The sequence below is a fragment of the Gracilinanus agilis genome, chromosome 1 (assembly GCF_016433145.1).
Source record: "Gracilinanus agilis isolate LMUSP501 chromosome 1, AgileGrace, whole genome shotgun sequence".
Classification (NCBI taxonomy): domain Eukaryota; kingdom Metazoa; phylum Chordata; class Mammalia; order Didelphimorphia; family Didelphidae; genus Gracilinanus; species Gracilinanus agilis.
Window position 1 is genome coordinate 55,725,694 of NC_058130.1, and position 21,788 is coordinate 55,747,481.

The window sequence follows — 21,788 nt, forward strand, 5'->3', positions numbered from 1 at the left end:
CCTAGGCCTTGCTCCTGTTCTGCCATATAACCATTATACAGTATTGATTCTAAGACAGAAAGTAAAGATTAAAAAAAAAAGTCATTCGGAAATATTTAACATGATAAATAAAAATACAATAAAACATAAACTGGGTTACATTTTATTTCTTTATTTTTAAAAGTCCTCACCTTCTATCTTAGTATTAGTTGTAAGACAAAAGAACTGCAAGAGCTAGAGCAATTGAGTTAATTGATTTGCCCAGTCACAGAGGTAGGAAGTGTCCAAAGCCCAATTGGAATCCTCCTGACAACTGTCCTGGCTCTCCTTCCACTGTGCTACCTAGCTGCTCTTAACCATGTTACATTTAAAAAATAAACCAGTGGGCAGCCCGTAGGGTTTCTTATCCTTAATAGTCTCGTGTCTATTTGAATTTGACTCTTTCAGGCTTAGGACTCTGAAAAAAGTTCAACACCTTACTCACTAGAGATAGTCTTTGAAGAGTCATTATATATGTGTTCTTATAAATATGTGTGTATGTCTGTGCAAGCATATGTATATAGATTTAAATTGATGCCAGGGAGATTTATATTAGTCTTATTGGTCCTGGATCATACTTTTAAAAATTATTTATTACATTCCAAGTTAATTCAGAAGAAACACTGAATGATATTTGTGTCTGGATGGCCCTTTTTAGAAATAGGAGAACCATGAAGGAATCCTATATCCTTTTCCCATTTGTCCATTAATACAAATTGATCACATTCCATAATTGTCATATTGTAAGGCAGGGACATTGGCTCTGAACCTAGATTCAGATCTCCTTTCCGATGACTGACTGCCTTTGTAACCCTGGAGGAGGCTGAACTAGATGTCCACTGAGGTCCTTTCTGGTTCTCCACCTCTGATTCTATGGGTCAGGGGAGTTTGTGTGGCACTGCAACTTTGGGTTTGAAGCCTTACCCTGCATCTTTTCACTTGTTTAATTTTGGGCAAGATATTTAACTTCTCTGAGACTCCATTTCCTCCTTTGAAAACAAAGGGCTTGGAGTAGATGGTCTTGGAGGTCTCTTCCAGCTCTGCCCCTATGATCCTATGACCCAAAAAACAGGAGGTTTTAGGTTAAATGAGGTTAAATGTGTTTTCTAGCTCCACGGCCTAACCTGTGCCAGTAGAATGAGGAGGAAAATGTGACAAAAGAAAGGAGGAAAGGTTGCTAAATGAAGGTGGTACCCAAGTAGAAGAGGCTCATGTTGGGGCTCTGCAATTGGGAGTTCTGCATTTTCAGGAGAGAAAGGTTGGAAACATGAAGATTTTTCTCCTTGATGAAATGAGTCAACATCAATTGTGGCCTCATTTGGTTCTAAATGAGTGACTTCTGATGACTAGTGTTCAAAACATTGCTTTGGGTAAAAGACATCTTTGGTATGTTTTTTTGGAAATAGATTTCATATTTGTTATAAACACTTAGAATACCTCTTATGTTGGTATTCAATATGAGCAGAGTTCCCATCTTGTCTCTGTGTAACTGATCACTAGTCCTTCCATGTGGAAATAAGACCAAGCTTTGGTTCTTTAGGGTTTTAAAAAGAGTTTTCATTCAGTTAGTAGGCATTTATTAAGCCCTTTTTATGTGCCAGCCACTGTGCTAAGTGCTCACTATACAGAAGAATGCAAAAAGTAACATCTTCCAGAAACTTACATTCAGTAGAAGAGATAGCATGTAAAGGAACAGGTGCATCCAAAATATCTTGTGGAGGGAAAGTAATGTTTTAGGTGAAAGCTCTAGTAGTGGGGTGAAGGGAGGAAAGCCTCCTGAAAATTATGACAATTCAGCTGAGCCTTGGGAGAAGCCAGAGGTTCTGAGATGTGGAGCTGAGCAGAGTGACTGTGCCAGGCATGGGTCATAGCCAGTGTAAAGGTACAGAGATGGATGAAGCATTGTGTTCAAGGATCAACAACTAGACCAAAGTAGCCAAAGTGTAAGGAAACTGGAAAATCAGGAAGGTTCCAGAGGGTGAAGGATTTTAAATGCCAAACTAAAGGATTTAGATATGATCCTAGAGGTAATACAGAGTCCCCTGGAACTTATTGAACAGGAGGGTTATGTGGTCAGACCTGCATATTAGAAAAATCACTTGGGGAGTTGAATGGAGGATATATTGAATTGGGGGGAGACTTGAGGCAGTGAGACCAGTTAGAAGACTGTTGTATTAGTTTAGGTGAGAGGTGATGAGGATCTGGACTAGGGAGTCAGCTATATAATTGGAGAGAAGGGGAAATTTAACAGAAATTGTGAGGGTAGAAACAACAGTATTTGGCAAGAGGTTAGATATATGAATTGAGTAAGAGTGCAGTGTTAAGGATGACAACAAAGTTTGGAATCTGGATTATTGGGAAGATGGTGGTGCTCTTGATAGTAATAGAAAACTTTGGAAGAGAGGAGGGTTTGAGGGAAAAAAAAATAATGGGATTCTGCTTTACCTGTGTTGAGCTTGAGATGCCTACAGGATATCCAGTAGGCTTTTAGTGACTTAGGAAAGAGAAATGGGTTAGATATATAGATCTGAGAATCATCTGTATAGAGATGATCTTTGAACCCATGGGAACTGAAGAGATTACTTCCTGACACATTGAGAGAAGGGGGTCCTGGACAGAGTGTGGTGACTGTAACATGGGAGAAGATCTATCAAAGGAGATGGAAAAGGAAGGGTAAGGCATGTAAGATGAGACTTGAGAATGCACTATCATAAAAACCCAGAGAGGAGAGCTCATATAAGAGAAAATGGCAATAACCATTCCAAATGCTATAGAGAGATCAGGAAGGATGAAGACTGGAAAAATCCATTATCTTTGACAACTGAGATCTCTGGTAACTGTTGAATAGTGAAATCAGCAGCTAGATTGCAAAGAGTTTATGAAAAAAAAATGTCCCCTTGAATTTATTTTTATTCTAAACTAAAATAAATATTTCCATATAGCTAGTAGAACAGAAATGGATGATTGTTTGTGAAATTGTGAATTTCCATTATGAACACTTTGTTTTTGCTTTTAAGTATATAATAATGTATTATCTTACTTCCAAAGTTATCTTGCCTGTCTGATTTCTTCTGGCCTTCCTTTTGTTCTCTTCTGTGCATTTAAAAAATGCTTTAGTGATTCTCTGAATTGTGATTTTCTTTTTGGGGTGGGTATAAGACCTTGGTACAGTCTTAGTCTCACTTCTTGTCTTGCTTCTACCTCCCCCCATTCTCATTGAAAAAAAAGAGAAAAGTCTTATAACAAATAATCTAGAAAAACAAATTCTCACATTGGCATGTTCTGGAAATATCTTATTCTGCATCTTGAGTCCATCCCCTCTCTCTTAGGATGTAGAAAAGCCAAGATAATGATAAATGGTCACTTCCTAGCAAATAGAGGGAAAAGAAGTGGAAGCAGTGTCAGATTCTATATTCTTAGGCCTAAAGATCACTGCAGATGATAACTGGAGCCATGAAATAAAATATTTTTTAATTGAAAAAAATTATTTAATTAATTAAGGATATTTTCCCATGTTTACATGATTCATGTTCTCTTCCCAATTCCAATTTTCCTTGCAGTTTTTGTCAAATAGTGGATTTTTGTCCCAAAAGCTGGACTCTTTGGGTTTATAATACACTGTCTTGCTGAGGTAACTTACCCCAAATCTATTCCACTGACCTTTCCTTCTGACTCTTAACTAGTTCCAAATTGTTTTGATGACTACTGCTTTATAGTAACAGTTTTAGATCTGGTACTGCTAGGCCCCCATCCTTCACTTTTTTTTTTTGTCATTTCCCTTGATATTCTTGATCTTTTGTTCTTCCGAATGAACTTTATTAGTTTTTTCTAACTCAGTAAAAAAGTTTCTTGGTAGTTTGGTAGATATGGCACTGAATAAATTAATTTAGGTAAGATTATAATTTTTATTATGTTAGCTCATCCTACCCATGAGCAATTAATGTTTTTCTAATTGTTTAGATCTAGTTTAATTGTGTGAAAAGTGTTTTGTAGTTGTGTTCATATAATTCTTGTGTTTGTCTTGGCAGATAGATTCCTAAGTATTTTATATTATCAAGGATGATTTTAAATGGAATTTCTCTTTCTAACTCTTGCTGCTGGGATGTGTTGGAAATATGTAGAAATGCTGATGATTTGTGGGGGTTTATTTGTATCCTGCAACTTTGCTAAATTTGTTGATTATTTCCACTGGCTTTTTAGTTGATTCTCTAGGATTCTTTAAATAGACCCTCATATCATCTGCAAAGAATGATAGCTTGGTCTCCTCATTGCCTATTTTAATACCTTCTATTTCTTTTTCTTCTCTATTTGCTACTGCCAGTGTTTCTAGTACAATATTAAATAATAGAGGTGATAATGGGCATCCTTGTTTCACTCTTGATTGTATTGGGAATGCTTCTAATTTATCCCCATTGCATATGATGCTTGCTGATGGTTTTAGATATATAGTGTTTATTATTTTTAGGAAAGGCCCTTCTATTCCTATACTTCGTAGTGTTTTTAATAGGAATGAATGTAGTATTTTGTCAAAGGCTTTTTCTGTATTTATTGAGATAATCATGTGATTTTTGTTGGTTTCCTTGTTGATATGGTTAATTATGTGAATGGTTTTCCTAACATTGAACTGTCCTTGCATTTCTGGTATAAATCCCACCTGATCATAGTATAACAATTAAAAAAGCCAGTCACGAATGTTTGATAGAAGGGAGATAGAGAAAGTCTGTATGATGAGTCTCTCTTCCAGCTCTCCCCTGGGGCCAAATATACACTGAGAGACTTTGGGGGGTGTTACCCCAAAACTAGATGACCTGGATGGTTGTGCCGCCCCACAGGAGTTGGGGGTGAGGCTTCCCTATAAGATGAGGTATGTGGTACCCCAATCCGATTCTGAATAAGGATGAAGTTCACACAAACCTCCCCATGATCAGTTAAAAAGGGGTGAAGGGCAGAGGGATTTGGGGGTACCCTCTTCTCTATTTCTATGGGGTCTGTCACTTAGGGAAACTTTGGGGTTCCCACTCCTAAGCTTCTTCCCCCACCCCTTCTCCTTCTGTTTTTATTTCTAGTTTCTATCCTTTTCTATAATTGTAAGTTTGACTGAAAGGGGGTCTCTCAGTAAGGTTGGGTAATCGGAGAAGGAAACTAAGAGATCACTCCCAAAATGGAGTCTAAAAACTTAGCTGACTCTATGGTTGAAGTCTTGATGGGTGAGATGTGATGGAATGGCTTTGATCAGGGAATCAGGGTTTCAGTTTCCAAAGAAAGATCCTCAGGAAGCCCTCAGGACTGGATCTGAGCTGGGTTATCCTCCTCCTACCTCTTCCCAGTCCTCTGCCTGAAGATCTCTCCTTCTCTTCTCTGGAGAATCTCCCAGAATCATCCCAGTTTCGACTGTCAGCAACTGCCTTCTCTGGCTCCTTTGGTCCCATCCCCCTTGCACAAATCCCATCCTTACAGTATCCCGGTTTTGTGTGGCGGGACTTGAAAAAGTCCCACTTAATTCATGCATCACTTATTTCCTATTTCTATCTTATGTTCCTCTTCCCTCCAAAATAATAAATCCTTATCTTGTCTTATAACTATACTAATTATCTATTTATTCCTATTCTAAGATGAGTTTTGGAGAGGTTGGTAGGGGGTTGAGGGTCTTAATTTATATAACAATATTTACAGGGTGTAAAACAATTTTGTAACAAGAAAAGTTTACCTTTGAACACAATGTCTAAGTTTACAGTGTAGCAATAGTGAATAACCTTCTTGATCACTTGCTGGAGTCTTCTTGCTAATATTCTATTTAAGATTTTTGCATTTATGTTCATTAAGGAAATTGGTCTGTAGTTTTCTTTCTCTGTTTTTGACCTGTCTGGCTTTGGGATCAGCACCATATTTGTGTCAGATAACCATCTTGAAGACTTACCATCTCAAATGACAAGTCATCATGATTCCAGAGGATTTTTAACAAAACATGGTTTTGTCATTTAGTCTTTGTGATTCCATGGATCTTAGTATACTAGTCCCTTTTATCATTTCTATCTATCTACTGGAGAAAACCTTAATTAAAATTTTTTTTTTAAACCCTGACCTTCCATTTTAGAACCAATACTATATACTGGTTCCAAGGCAGAAGAGTGGTAAGGGCTAGGCAGTGGGGGTTAAGTGACTTGCCCAGGGTCCCACAGCTAGGGAGTGTCTGCAGCCAGATTTGAACTCAGGACCTCCCATCTCTAGGCTAAGCTCTCATTCCATTGAGTCATTTAGCTGCCCCCAGAAAACTTCTTTATTAAAAGTGACTTAATTGAAGGAAGATATAGTCAGTTAAGATGTTTGAGGGATGTGAAATAAGGAGAAAAGAGGGAACTTTTGGAGAATAGCTTCATTTTTTTCAATGACGTATGCAGCCAAGATGGCAAAAAAGTTGGTACTATGGGAAGCTTGAAATGCCAACATTTGGAAGAAACTTCTGTGGGGAGGAGGACCGAGAAGGATTACCTTGTTTTCTGTGTTTTACCAAGAATTCTGCATATTTAAACATAAGCACATTGAAAGAAGTTCAATAATATGAATTGATATGCCTCCATTATTTTTCCAGAAAAGGTATTTTAAATTCTTGCCTTCTTTGGAAATCAAGCCAGATATGTTATTTCTTTTCTTTTTTTTTTTTAAGGTATATTATTTCCATTTTAAATATTCAATACTAGAAATAGAACTAAGCCAGGAAAAAACTAATTACAGCTTAGCTCTCAATGTGACTGAATATTTACTGAGTCACCCCTTTGCTGAAAATTTATAGATGTCCCCAAAGTAGGAAGCATATGGCTTCTCAAGACACTTGGATAGACTCATGGTTTCAAATAGTGTCCCAGTTATGAGAGAGAAATTTTGTGTTGCAGCAATACTATTATTGCCATGTCTGAAGTCAGTGTAATACAATCTACCATCATCTCAGGATCTTAAATCCCAGCTTTGCCATTTTACTATCTTTGTGGCCTTGAAGAAGTCATTTGACCTCTATAGGCTTCAATTTATTAAAGTAAGCTCTAGATGGCTTTTGAGGTCACTTACAGCTTAAAATTTTGTAACCCAGAAATTATAGTTTGATATGCCATCTCATTTTTTAAAAACAGGTCAAAGGTAAAAAAAGTGAAATGCTTATTCAGAAAGGATAAATAAAACCAATAATATAGATCAGAGTATAGTAGTGCAGCTCCATGAGACTATTAAACACAAGAAAGATTTTTGAGAAATTCCTCCAAACAGAGGAATAGCTAGGGTCTTGAGGATAAGGTATGATGCCTCCTAAAATCCATTCATAAGGCAGAAAGGACCCCAGCTCAAGGAGTCCATAGTCTATCCAGGGTGTTGAGAACTGAACTATCTTCTGTTTTTCTTTCTTTTTACTTTCTTCTTGCTGGCCCATATTCCTTTAGTTCTCTCAAGTAGAGGTGGTTGCCTGGGATGGCTTTTGATTAAGTAGAATTCTTCAAAAGCATAGGAAAATAGAAACACTTTATTTGGATGGGAATTTGCTTTTACCAGGCTCCTGAAAGAGAATGTATGCTACGTCATTTATCTGGTTTATTAAAAGGGAGAATCTGTGGTCCCAGTGTTTTGCTCTTCATCTTTTCGTCATTGATTTTGATTTTACAGATTGCCCAAAAGCCGTTGGTTGGGAAAAGAACCAGAAAGGAGGCATGGGCCCAAGGATGGTGAACCTCAGTGAATGTATGGACCCTAAAAGGTACACTTTCTTTTTTTTTTTTTTTTTTTTTTTTTGAAAGATTGTTATCTTTTTGGACTTTCTGGGCCACAGTCTTGGCATATGCCATGAATGCTTCTGGGAAATGTGTCCTATTATCCTCATCTGTTACTCTCCATTATCCAGACTGGCTGAGTCGTCTGTGGATCTGAATCTTAGATTGATGTGTTGGCGGTTGGTGCCTACTTTGGACTTGGACAAAATTGTGTCTGTTAAGTGTTTGCTACTTGGAGCTGGTACCCTGGGCTGCAATGTAGCCAGGACGTTAATGGTAGGTGTGGAGTAGCCAATGGAAATTGCTGTTTGCCTGTAAGGCCATAGTTCCTCCTTTTGTGTTTAAGTTTCTGCTGTCTTCACTCTTCTAGATTAATCATGTAAATCATGTGACATTCTAGGAACTTAAACGTTAAGTGCTGAGTCAATATAATTGAACTTTGATTATTGTATATGGCTTAGTTGTAGCACGTTTTTAAACACATCTGCTTTTTTCCCCCAGTGCCCATCACATTCCCACACTGCTTTCCCCCTTGGCCTAGTTAGTGTATATTTAAGGAATGCAAAAGTCCTTCAAAAAGAAATGTTATAGAACCAAATTCTTTGAAATTATCCATGTTACTGTTCTCTTCCATGGAGAAATAATGATGGAAATTAAATTTAAAAGCTGAACTGGGGGGCAGCTGGGTAGCTCAGTGGAGTGAGAGTCAGGCCTAGAGACAGTAGGTCCTGGGTTCAGGCCCGGCCTCAGCCACTTCCCAGCTGTGTGACCCTGGGCAAGTCACTTGACCCCCAGTGCCCACCCTTACCACTCTTCCACCTATGAGACAATACACCGAAGTACAAGGGTTTAAAAAAAAAAAAAAAAGTTGAACTGCCAGATGTATTTTATTCCAGGCTTTTAGTATCCTGGATCTTGAGCTATCAGTTTTCATTCAGATAGCATTTTTTTTTCAAAGCCTGTTTCCAGATCCTCATTGATCTGGCAGCATGAGATCAATCACCTTGGTAGAAAAGTCTAGGGATCATTGTTTTTTTTGTTGTTTTTAGAATTCTTGTTTTCTTTTTTTTTAATTCAAATATTTTATTCACCCAATTACATGTTATACTTTTCAACATATATTTTCTGAAATTATAAGATCCAAATTGTCTCTCTCCCTCCCTTTTTTTCTTGCCCCCTTCCAGGGATGGTAAATGATTTGATCTATGTCATGCATATATTATCATGCAAAACACACATTCATATTGATCAATGTTGTAAGAGAATACTCATATAAACCAAAATGAGGGGTCATTGTTGAATGTTGTCCTCCAACCTTCATGCTAACATTAAATACTGTTAAGCCAAGCCAAGAAGGGCCACCACATGTTGATTGACAATCAAGCACATAGTCTGACCTTATTCTTATATGACAAAATCACTTCAATTTTGAAGTTGCTTGCATGGTTCTGGTCTCTAAATTTTAGTTAAAAAGTATACAGCAGCAGTTAGGTGGCTTAGTGGACAGAGAGCCAGGCTCAGGGATGGGAGGTCCTGAGTTCAAATCTGGCCTCAGACACTTCAGGGCTGGGTGTCCCAGGGCAAGTCACTTAACCCCCACTACCTTGCCCTTACTGCTCTTCTGCCTTAGAACCAATACACAGTATTCTAGGATAAAAGGTAAAGGTTTTAAAATTTAAAAAAGACATACCTTTCTTAGAGATAGGAAAGGCCAAAGTAGAGATAGCGACAATAGTTAGAAGGACCATTTCTAGATGAAGATCTGTTGTAGAATCTGAGCTGGAAATATGTCCCAGCCCCTTCCTTTTACACATATAGAAACAAGCCTAGAGAATCAATACTGTGTGTATTGGTTCCAAGGCAGAAGAGCATTAAGGATAAGGCAGTGGAGGTTAAGTGACTTGCCCAGGGACACCCAGCCAGGAAGCGTCTGAGGCCAGATTTGAACCCAAGATGGTCCTGTCTCTAGGCCTGGCTCTTCATCCACTGAGCCACCTAGAGCATCCTCTCCCCCAATACTGTTTTTGATTCTCATTAAAGGAGGTACTAGATGCAGGACAAATGCAGTTTTTTCACAAAGAATGTCAGGTTTCTCTCAGGCCATAGTGGAAAGCATTCTTACCCCTTCCTTTACTTGGAAGCCCCGGGTGGCTGTGGCCCTCTGGAGCCTCCAGAGCCGCTCTGGGCCTGCTGGTTCAGAACCTAACCCTTGTCCCCTCGCTCCCCGCAGGGCTGGGGTGTCCGGCACATCACCTTTGTGGACAATGCCAAGATCTCATATTCGAACCCTGTCCGGCAGCCCCTGTATGAATTTGAAGACTGCCTGGGAGGAGGGAAGCCCAAGGCCCTGGCTGCGGCCAACAGGCTACAGAAGATCTTCCCAGGAGTGGTGAGTAAAGGTCTTTGTGGCTGCATATGTGCCTGCGTGCGTGCATGGGAGTGTGAGGACCTCCTTGCCTGCTCCTTTTCTCACAGCAGTTTTGTGTCGGATCAGAGCGCATCATTCTGTCATCAAAGGGACACTGGCAGGACTGCTCTGGGCCTCCTGCAGGTTCCAATGCAGTGTGGGAGTCACAGTGGGGGAGCGGGGGCGTGCCTGAAGCCATTCCCCCCACCTAGGGCTGAGCCCTGGAGAGCCTCTCTGTTTGTGGGGCCAGCGAGGCTTTCTTTTCAGCAGAAGGCCATGAGAGAGGACTGTTTGAGGTTGGTCTGGTTGGGAATGCATGTTCCGCACTTGTTCCTTTGCAGGCTCCTGATTCCAGTCTGCCTCTCTAGCCCTCAGTTTCCCTCTCTGTTATCATTGAGGTAGCTCCTAGTCATACTCCCCCATGTACCCCAGGTTTGCAGAACATTTGATAGCCCTTTTCTCTTCTTGTCCTCGCCTCACCTCTGCCAGGCAGGCACTCTTCTTAGCTTTCTACAGGTGAGCAAAAAAAAATGATTTCTTAAGAGGCCTTCCAGCTCCCATTCCTCAAGCCAAAGCCTTCCGTTTAGACAGTTTTCTTGGGAAATGCTGCCTCTTCCTTTCTGTTTATTTTTTAAGTCCACTAAGAAGAGAATTAATCCAGTTTAATACTTATTTGCTGAGCAACTCCCCTATGCCCAGCCATGAGGCAGACACTGACATGAATATAGAAGGCGACAGCTGAGACAGCCTTAACCTTGAGTAGCCTCTGGTGCTGATTGGCCTGGGAAGGGGAGATCTAGCCCTGGGGCTGGGCCTGTGCAGAGTGGCAGTCAATGTAGGACACAGAGCAGGCTCTTTTCTGCACCTCCATTTTCTCATTGGAAAATGAGGGTCTTGGACTAGATTATCCTAACAGCACTGGTGCTCTGGGCTTCTTTTTTTAAACCCTCACCTTCCATATTAGAATCAGTAGTGTATATTAGTTCCAAGGCAGAAGAGCAGTAAGGGCTAGGCAATGGGGATTAAATGATTTGCCCAGGGTCAAACAGCTAGGAAGTCTGAAGCCAAGTTTGAACTCAGGACCTCTTGACTCTAACCTGCCTCCCTAACTACTGAGCCACCTTGCTGCCCTGTTTTATACCTCTTTATACTTTTTTAATACTTCTTTATACCTTCTTTATACTTCTAACACATTTTGTTCTTTTTTACATTTTTGACTTTGCTTAGATCATTTCCCCCTTCCCAGAACTCCATCTGACTTCTGCTTCCCTGAATCAATACATTTTTTTTTTCACATTCAGAATTTTATTTTAAAATGACATTTTTAACCCATGGTTCATTGTATTGATTTAGACAAGATATCAGTCACCACCATCTCCACCCCTGTTGCTACCAAAGTATCACCCTTTCAGCGCTGGCTTGTCTCAACTGAACAAGATAAAATTTCTGCATAATTTCTTTTTTTTTTTTAAACCCTTACCTTCAATCTTAGAATCAATAGTGTGTATTGGTTCTGTAAGAGGGTTGTATAGGGAATGGAACAGATGGTTAGGATAGGGCCAGTATCAGGAAATTAACTGGTTTGGAAAGGCCAACAGAACCCAGTCCAGACAGAGCCTGGTTTGGGACCAGTAGATAACAAAACATAGTAACTGGGAGTGCATTTTATTAAAGAAGGGAAAGGTTGAGAGGGTAAAGGGAAATCTTAACATTGAGATTACTAACTAAAGTACCCCAAAACTTAAAGCCTTCGCATGAAGGATCTTCTTAAGAGTTAAGGTCCTATGCTATCTCCCTGGCATACTAAACTGTAATCCCAGTCCCTTTATACCTAGTCTGCCCTAACTCTCTGGGTGTTATGGGAGATACTGGCAAATACCAGATCAGGCAGGGATCCAGGGACAGATCCTAAACACACATGGGCTTAGACCTTATCTTACAGACAGCTGTCAGATGACACAGGACAGAGACAACTTCCTCAGATATTCTTCAGAATACACAGCACCAAACCAGCAACACAGCAGTAACACAGGATTGGTTCAAACTCCCAGAACTTGGCATCCATACCCTCCAGGATCAAATCCAGAGAGAGACAGATAGCCTAACAGTCCCTGAAGTTTTTTTCAGCTTAACCCTCCTTACCAAGATTCCAGAATTCTCTTCTGCTAGTCTCATGCCACTGTGCTCTGCAAACCTAAACTCATCTTTTCCTTATAACAGTTCCAAGGCAGAAGAGTAGTAAGGGTGGGCAATGAGGGTCAAGTGACTTGCCCCGGGTCACACAGCTAGGAAGTGTCTGAGGCCAAATTTGAACCCAGGACCTCCCATCTCTGGGCCTGACTCTCAATCCACTGAGCCACCCAGCTGCTCCCTTTATATAATCCAAGAGACCCTTTTTTTAGGGACAGCACACAAGGCATAAAATACTCCTAATTGTTTTTAATGGTGATTATGTGCCTTCTTTCCAAAGGAGCATTGGATGTTTTGGCACAATATCCTGCGATAACTCCAGCCAAGAAGGAGTGCAACCAGTAGAAGTCCCTGTGGGTTGATGCCACCGGTGGCAGGCTCAGGCCTCAGATACATTTTTAAATACATTTAAAAAATTTAGAATAAAGATAGCTTACAAAGCTCTCAGGGAGCCTTCTTCACTATAACTTATTGACATCATGTCAGTGGATGCAGAGAGATTATGTGCCCCCTTCATTCAGGGCCAAGACACATGTGTGTGAGGTCAATCTGGGAGCCATCCAATTCTGTCAGGGCTACACATGGTCCCAGATATTGGTGTTTAGGTTGTTATATGACCAGGGTTGGACAGAGACCCTTGGCTACCTTATGTGTACTCTTCTAGGAGAAGCATCACAGAGTGACTTTGGAATAGGTTGGTCAGAAGTAAGCCAGAGAAAAAACTCATGATATTTTTCCTTCAGTGCTTAGTGACTATGCCTCTGTATTTGTCAGATTCTCTGGTTGTTTCTCCCTACATGTTCCTTTTCCTTCTTCCTTTTGTAGTATACAGAATTGGGGTGATATAGTTTTTTCTAGCTTTGGCTGAGTTCCAGAAGCTGTTAGGGGTTTGGAATCTTGAGGAAAAGGGCAGTTGGCTGGATCTTCCGTGGAGGGAGGTTGTCAATGAGCCGAGCTGCCTTGATTACCTAGCTTTAATATTGAAATTTAGCCTAGCTTTGACATATTTATTTAATACATTATTATTTTAGATAAACCCTTTATATCTTCCTTTCCTAATACCATCCCTGCCTTCCCTCCCTTACCTTATATGTCTGTGGAGTTAATAAGGAGAGTAATTAGAGAGGAGTTAAATCTGTGAAGGGTTACCTAATTGATAGCATTAGTTATAGTTAGTCAGTCATCATTTATTCCCTTTAGATAGCCATAGCACTTTGTAAAGCTGAGTTTAAAGGCAGGTCCTTACTCAGACTCCATCTTTGCTTCCCTTCCCCACCTGAGGTTCCTGAGACAACTGATAGGGCTTTCCTTTGATCCACCTTCCTAACAAACATCCTTCAAAGAAAATAAACCCTTTTGTGTTTCAACAGCCCTATTAGTATAATTTGTCTGTTAGTTATCAAGAGGGAAAAGAGGGAAAGAAACAACATACTCTGGGCTTAGAGGGAAGCTGAGGCATCCATCTTGAAGGAAGGTGTTACTTCAAAACAAGTCCATTCCTGTGAAATTAACTAAAGCCTGTTTGTTAATTTCAGTCTAGTCTATTTCCCTCAGCTTGTGTTTGAGTCTATGTCCCAGTCTGTAAGCCTGCTGTGTTTGTCTGTTTAGTTTAATTTCTCTTCTCCCTGAAGATCTCTGTTTTCCTTCTGGGTTATACTCCTGACTTCAGTCCTATTATGCCCTGAATCTCCTTTAATCCCAGCCTACCTGTAACCGAGATTACCCACTTAGCACGTCTCCAACATCCTCCTTTTAAATTCCCTTATACCACACACCTTTCCTCAAGTTACCCACATAACATCTTTGGAAGAGTGAACTTTGTCCGACTAAAATGTCTCCATTTCAGACCCCCGACCTTTGTAGGCTCTACCTAGTCTTGTTGGCCCCCAAACTCAGATTCTTCCTTTGCCTCAAAACCTCTCTTCACCACTCCCAGAAGTCATCTTTCTCTCCAGGATTCCTGTAGCATCTATTACCTGTACCCCTTCATATCACTTATTCAGAATCTTGTATGGTACCATTATCTTTGTTTAATATTCTACCTATTTTTTTTAACTCCTATCTTCCATCTTAGAATCAATACTCGGTATCATTTCCAAGGCAAAAGAGTGATAAGGGCTAAACAATTGGGATTAAGTGACTTGCTTTATTTCTGCCTATGTGCTCCTTTTCCTTCTTCCTTTTGGAAGAAAGAGACTAGTCTGCTAGGACTAGGAAGTATCTAAGACTAGATTTGAACTCGGTCCGCCTGTCTCTTGAGCCTAGCTCTATGTACTGAACTACCTTGCTCCCTCTATTCTACCTATCTGATTCTATGGGATGGAAATAGTCTTAGACATGATTTAGGAAGTGGCTTGACCTAGCATTTTAATCAAACTTTCAGAATAAGTTGGATACCCTCCCAAGCCCTTTATAGTCCTCATTTTTCTTAATGACTGAATACTTGAACTATAAAGAGAGCAGTTCAAGGAGGAGTGCTAGGGTGCCAAAGATAAACCTCACATGTTTTACCAAGAAAGTGGCAAAGTTTCACACTATCTAGGGCATAGTAGGAGGAGAGTATCCTTGTGCCTCTCTTGGTCCATCATCCTGTGCTACTAGAGAGGGTTAGGGGAGCAAGCCAACCCCACAGAAGTATTTTTGTCTCTTAAGATACATATTTGGGCAGAAGTCTACTTGTATTTGCTTCAGACATAAAATGCTTTGGGGTGTTCTCTTAGAATGCTGCAGGATTTAACATGAGTATCCCCATGCCGGGGCATCCTGTGAACTTTTCCAACGTCACCATGGAACAAGCCCAGAAAGATGTGGAACAACTTGAGAAGCTCATTGGGGACCATGATGTGATTTTCCTTTTGATGGACACAAGGGAAAGCCGATGGCTTCCTGCCGTCATTGCAGCAAGCAAGAGGAAGGTATGGTATTTGCCACATATGGCATGATGACAGATTGCCCTGCTTTTTACTCCCCACTCCACTTAGCATTCTGGTCTCTTTTCTTTAAAAACAACAACAGCAAAAAACCCCAGGTATAAATACTCTGCTCATTTAATTTGTATATGGATAGGCCCCAACTTACAACTAGGTTCTGTTCCAGAAGTTTGCAAGTCATTTTTTAAAAATTCAGAACATATTTTCTTATAAAGCTATATTATGAATGGTGATTAGGTTCCCAGAATAGCTTATAAAGTCTATTTAACCCATAATTAGTCAAACTAGAACATTCTTAGTCATGTAGAACCAGCTATCACTTTTGTTTTGTTTTGTTTTGTTTTGTTTTTATATTTTTTTAAACCCTTAACTTCTGTGTATTAGTTACTTGGTGGAAGAGTGGTAAGGGTAGGCAATGGGGGTCAAGTGACTTGCCCAAGGTCACACAGCTGGGAAGTGTCTGAGGCCAGATTTGAACCTAGGACCTCCCGACTCTAGGCCTGACTCTCAATCCACTGAGCTACCCAGCTGCCCCCAGCTATCACTTTTAACAATTTCCATGTGAAAACTCATTTTGTTATTCCAAGTAGAACACAGGAAAACAGCTCCTCATTTCCTCCTAGTTCCTTCCCAGCAGTTATCCCCCCAAATTGCAAGATTCCAGGGGCAACTGCAAAAGAGAAGAATCTAGGACATTTTAGCAGTGTCAGGGAAAGGAGAAAAGCCCTGGGTTAGAGTTTGTAATTGAGAGTTAGCTTTATTTGAATTGTTTAACTCTAGCTGTATCCTTTTATTTTTTCATATCTTGTCTTACATTATAAGGTTCCACAAAACAGAGCCCATTGCTATCTCTGCATTGCATGACTGGCATGTGGGTTCTTTTTTTTTTTTAATTTTTTATTTAGAATATTTTTCCATGGTTACATAATTCATGATCCCCCTCTCCATTTTCTCCTCCCCCTCCCAAAGCCAACAAGTAGTTCCATTAGGTTATACTATATATCATTGTTCAAAACCTATTTCTATATTATTCATATTTGCAGTAGAGCAATTCTTTAACATCAAAACCCTAATCACATCCCTATCGCATCAATCATATGTTTTTCTAATGCATTTCTTGTTCCACAGTTCTTTCTCTGAATGTGGGGAGTGTTTTTTCTCCCTAGTTTCTCTGAATTGTCCTGGGTCATTGCATTGCTACTTTTAGAAAAGACCATTGCATTCAATTGTGCCATAATGTATCTGTCTCTGCGTACAGTGTTCTTCTTTCACTCAGCATCAATTCCTAGAGTTCATTCTAGCTCACAGAGAAATCCTCCAGTTCATTATTCCTTTTAGCACAATAATATTTCATCACCAACAGATACCAGAATTTGTCTAGCCATTCCCTAATTGATGAACACCCTCTTATTTTCCAATTTTTTGCCACCACAAAGAGTGTGGCAAGAAATATTTTTGTTCAAGTCTTTTTCCTTATTATCTCTTTGGGGTACATACTGTAAGGGTAAAAAGGGGTTTTGATTGGGTGAATATTAAAAGGTTTGGTCGCCAGGGAATTGAATAATTATCAATTCCCAATTAAAGAATAGTCAAGTCAAAATGACTTTTATGGAAGTTTATTTACAAATGAGAAGAGAGAGAAATTAAGAAATTTAGAGAGAGGATGAGGTAAGATAATTTACCTGACAAACTAAATAATTCGCTTAGGTCCCTGGTTTAACCCAAGCAGATCTAACTAGTCCTCAATTGGAAAAAGGCCAAGCCTTAATCTGAGGGCTGAGGGCCGAAAGCCCCAGAGGTATATGAAGTAAAAGCTTCAGTCACAGAGTCTTTTTTGAAAGGGGAGTTCTTTAAGAGAAGTTCAGGAAGATTCAGTCTTTACACTCGCCACATGGAATTCCAAAGGAAAGATTTAAGAACAGTCTCACCAGTTCCAGAGCTCCTCCAAGTCCTGGTCACGAACCAGAAGAGCTCCTTCAGGTCCTGTTCAGGAACCAGAAGAGAGGGCTGAGGTCACTCAGCTCTCTTAAAGGAGCTTCTTTTTTTGTCACTTCCTGTGCCTTCCTCTTAGTTTGTGTCCAATCACATCAGACACTTTTCTTAGGACTGCCTAAGAGGCAGTCAGTAAATTCTGATTTGTCACTTATTCAAGCACACATGGGTCACAGACCACCCAACTTGTGAGTTAAGTAGAGATGTTAATCACCATTAGTGATTAAATTTAAAGATGGACAGGGTAGATTTAATCTCATTATCACAAAACCCAACAGTAGTATGGCTGGATCAAAAGGTAGGCATGGCATGTGGGTTCTTAATTAAAAGATTTGAGAATAAAGTTTAAATTGGTGGCTGAATATTGGATTACCAGGATCTTCTGAGGCTGGCATAGTTTTGTTGAATTCACTCATTAGATCTTAGCAGTTTTCTGAAGGATTTGAGGTGCAACCACTCAAAGAATTTTGAAAGTCAGCAACTTTTAAAAATAAGTAATAGCATATCACCTACCCTAGAAATTAGTAGAGAATGGGAGCACTATGAAAAGGTTTTGAAGAGTTATTTTGAGAAGTGAAGAAAGAGGAATAAAGAAAAAAGACTTGACAGAATGAGGAGGCTTGTATGTGAACAGTAATTGGGAAGGCAGAGAGGTTTTTACAGATTTGGGCCTCAGTTGTTTGGTCATTCTATCCATCTCTTTGCTCATGACCTTTGGACCCAGGACCAACCGAACTTCTCTTGGCCTTTCATGGACCTCTTAGTCTAGAAACACTATTTCATTACTTTTGTCAGGGTAGCTGCTATGTTCTGGAGCTAATCACTTCGGTTCTGTGTGTTGAGATTCCACACAGTTCTACTGGTCCAAAGGTCTGTTGAACTTAGCTATTTATCATTGACTGTCACAGGTCTTGGCACCTGTAGTATGAGCAAAGACATTCTTAATAACCAAGATCTGGTCATTTGTTTCAGTAACAGTAATAAGGATGTTGACTTTATCTTAAAATCTAATCATCCAAAGGAAATTAGAATACAACATTGTTTCTGCTTTGGAAAATTATTTTCTCACCTGGAAACTGAAGCCTTGGGGTGTTGGGGAAATAAGTGTAAATTCTGCCCTCATTGCTTTGTGGGGTGAATTCACCCTTAGTGCTCAAAGGCTATTTCAGTGTAGATTTAAAAAAAAGATGCGAAAGATGATAACTAAGTGTTTGTTTTAACTAGGAGGCTTTCCCTGCTAGTAGCTTTCTTCACTTGCCACCTGTGTAAAACTGGTAAGCCTAGCCTCTTCCAGGAAGGGCTGTTCTCTTCAGAACAAGCAGCCACCTGGGCCTGCCCTAATACCCTTCAACCCACAGATCGTGTAGTCACCTTATCTTAATCCTTTGAAAAACCTGCTCTTCTGGTTAATGGGGGGTTCCATCAGTAGAGGAGCTAAGCATTTCTTTCCATGTATCCCTCTTGCCTACATGATCCACCCAGACTCCGTAGTCTGGTGTTCAGTGATCCATGAGGATTTGACCCCAGCCACCCCTGCAGACCTCATTTCTTACCAATATAATCCCCCTCCCTCCCCTAGCCCAGTTTAGCCGCTCTTTCCCTTTGTACAGGCCTTGCTTATTCTGGCTCCATTCTCCTTCTCCCACTGTTTCCTGCCCCAAAAATGTCCCTGACTTTCCTCCTTGGCCCTTCAATCCTTAATTGCCCTTCAAGGCCCATCTTCTCTAGGAACCAAACTTCTAAAAACAGCCTCTCCAAGAAGGCCTTTGCCTCCTCTGAATTTCTCTACTTGCTATAGGTTATCTTGGGGTATTTGGCATCCTTGCCTGGACACACACACACACACACACACACACACACACACACACAGCATGTGTGCGCACATATGTGACTAGATTACAGACTCCTTGAGGGCAGGGCTGGGACTTACTCTTCTTTCCCTTGTCCAGATCATTTTGCACAAATGTGCTCACTAGAGATGACCCATTCCCCTGTGTCCATACAGTGATTTTTCTAAGTGAGTCTTGGTGTGACCTCACCCCTGACCCAACCTCATATTCAGAGTTCTTTCTTTCCAGATGTGTTTGGGCCTTTTACTCTCAGCACTCCCAATTTATGTTGTTTACTGTCAAAAGTAACAAAACAAATGGTGGCTTTGAACTCAGTAAATGAGTTTTCAGACAGAGCAAGTTCTGGTTGCTGCCACAAGGGCTATCCTTAGGAGTATATGTCTGCTCCTCTTTCTTGTGGCTAATGGACTTTCAGGGGATTTGATGCTTCAAAAACAGGAGAATGGATGGCTGAAGGATTACTTCATCCAAAGCGAGGGCTAAACACTTTTCTTGAGTACAATGTGAGTAAGATGGAGGACCTGCCCTCTGAAATGTCCTTATCTAAGACAGCCCTTCTGTAGGCACACATATAAAAGCTATAATAGCCCCTAGAAACAAAAAGCAAGGAAAGGGAGTGTTTATTCTTTGTGGAATGAGGGGGCAAAAAGAACAATTCTGCATGGAAATGAGATGGGCCAACCAGGAAGTCACCACTTGGTTTACTTAAATATCATCTAAGGTCCCCTTGGCTAACTGTGATGCTTCTGAGAGCCAGGAGGCTAGACCTCATCATCAGGCAGCCTCCTTTCTATCCTAGAGAATGTTTGGCTATATTGAGACTAAAGAGAATTAGTAAATTATCAGTGAAAAAGGCTTTCTTATATTATGTGAACAAGATAAACTTTTGGGACACCTTATAGGCCTGGACTGAAGCTTCATGCAAATATTTCTAAAACAGAACAAAACTGATGGAATAAGGCCTATGATGTGCATTTAGAAGGTCGAAATACCCAGATATGACTTCTATAAATAGCATTTTTAATCTCTTAAGATTTTCTCTAAATTCGTATAAGATCCATCTGCTTAAATGTATTTCATTCACTCAACAAATAAGTATTAATCATCTATCCACCAACCTCATATCATCTCTCTGATGCTCAGAACAACCCTCGAATTAGGGGGTGTTATTGTCCCCATTTTAGAGACAGTGAAACTAAAGCTGAATGCGCTGCATCCTACTCTTCCAGGCTCCCAGGATAGTGGATAGAGAGCAGGTTTGAAAACCAGAAGATCCGAGTTCAAGTCCTGCCTCTGTTACCATTCTGGTTTTGTCACTAGCCAAGTTACTTAACCTCCCAGGGCCCCAGTACAGAGAAGGTCCTGACCTACATTGGTAGAGGAGCTATACAAATAAGTGAAAGCATAAGCCCAGGCCCAATACCTATCAGCCAGAAAACATTAAGTGCTCACCATGTGTAGACATGGGGTTAAGAATTAAGGATATTAAGAAAAATAGAAAACAGTCTTTGTTCTCACATTCCAGTGAGGGCAACAAGTGCATCGGTGTATGCGTACAAAACGTACATGGAAGAGATAGCAGGGAACGTTTGAGGGGAGGCCTCCTGGAGAAGGTGGTCCTGGAGTTGATTTTCCAGGGGAGATGGAGGCACTCGGAGAAGTGGAGGAGGGGATGAAAGAGCTTTGGGAGCATGCGGGAGATGGCCAGGGAAAGGCAGCAGGAGCAACAAGCAGGCCCCTGTGGCTGCCAGTGCCTGGGAGGGAGTCATAGGAAAGAGGCCAGTTGGGGGAGGAAGGAAGCATTTAGAGTTGGTGCTAGAGGTGACTAGGAATGACTGGAACTTACTGAGGAAGAGGCAGAGCCAGCAGACTGGCTTTAGGGCAATCCCTGAGGTAGCTGTGAGGAGGCTGCAGACCACTTAGAAGACCCCTGCAGGAAGTGAGCCAGCGATGTTGAGGCCCTGCACTGGGGGTGGGGGGGGTGCCTCCAAGCATTGAGGCTCCCAGACCTTTGCTGGGTGCCAAGCCCTAGGCTCAGTGCTTGCTTCTAGGAGCTTCTCCTAAACATGCCCATTTTTTTCCCTCCCCCTGGAAACCACTAGTTGGTCATCAATGCTGCCTTGGGATTTGACACATTCGTCGTCATGAGACATGGACTGAAGAAGGCCAAACAACAGGGAGCCGGGGACCTGCACTCCGGCCACATCAATGCCTCGGCTGACCTCGGATCATCCCTCTTTTCCAACATCCCTGGCTACAAGCTCGGCTGCTACTTCTGCAATGATGTTGTGGCGCCGGGGGACGTAAGTAGACCTTTTTTTTGTTTCATGTGACTAGCTCTCTAGAGCAGAGAAATGCAATGTTCTCATCCATGTCAGCGTAGTTTTGACCTTTAACAAAGAATTATTTCTGGCTTGGTGTCACCTCGTCCTGTGCCTACAGAGGCAGCACGGACCTGTCAATGAAACCTTGGGCAAAACCAGTCTAACGCCCAGACAAGCCATCTAAATGAAAAATGATCAGGAAGCTCTTGGAACGTTCTCTTTTGGCATGGGCTTTAGTGGTAGAACCTTTGAGAGGAAGGAGCCCTGGATTCGGAATCCTAAGCTCTCCTACTAACTGGCTGCATGATCCTGGGCAAGTCAGGGGA

At 40.9% G+C, this 21,788-nt stretch overlaps 1 protein-coding gene across 1 annotated transcript in view; it reads left to right on the top strand.

Annotated features, from left to right (window-relative positions):
• ATG7 (autophagy related 7) overlaps nt 1–21,788 on the top strand; it is a 248,572-nt gene that overhangs the window by 39,506 nt on the left and 187,278 nt on the right. Inside the window, exons 10-14 of the mRNA XM_044665944.1 lie at nt 7,666–7,756; nt 7,901–8,045; nt 10,000–10,158; nt 15,087–15,281; nt 21,241–21,441. Coding sequence (XP_044521879.1) covers nt 7,666–7,756; nt 7,901–8,045; nt 10,000–10,158; nt 15,087–15,281; nt 21,241–21,441 — 791 coding nt within the window. The remainder of the gene's footprint in view (nt 1–7,665; nt 7,757–7,900; nt 8,046–9,999; nt 10,159–15,086; nt 15,282–21,240; nt 21,442–21,788) is intronic.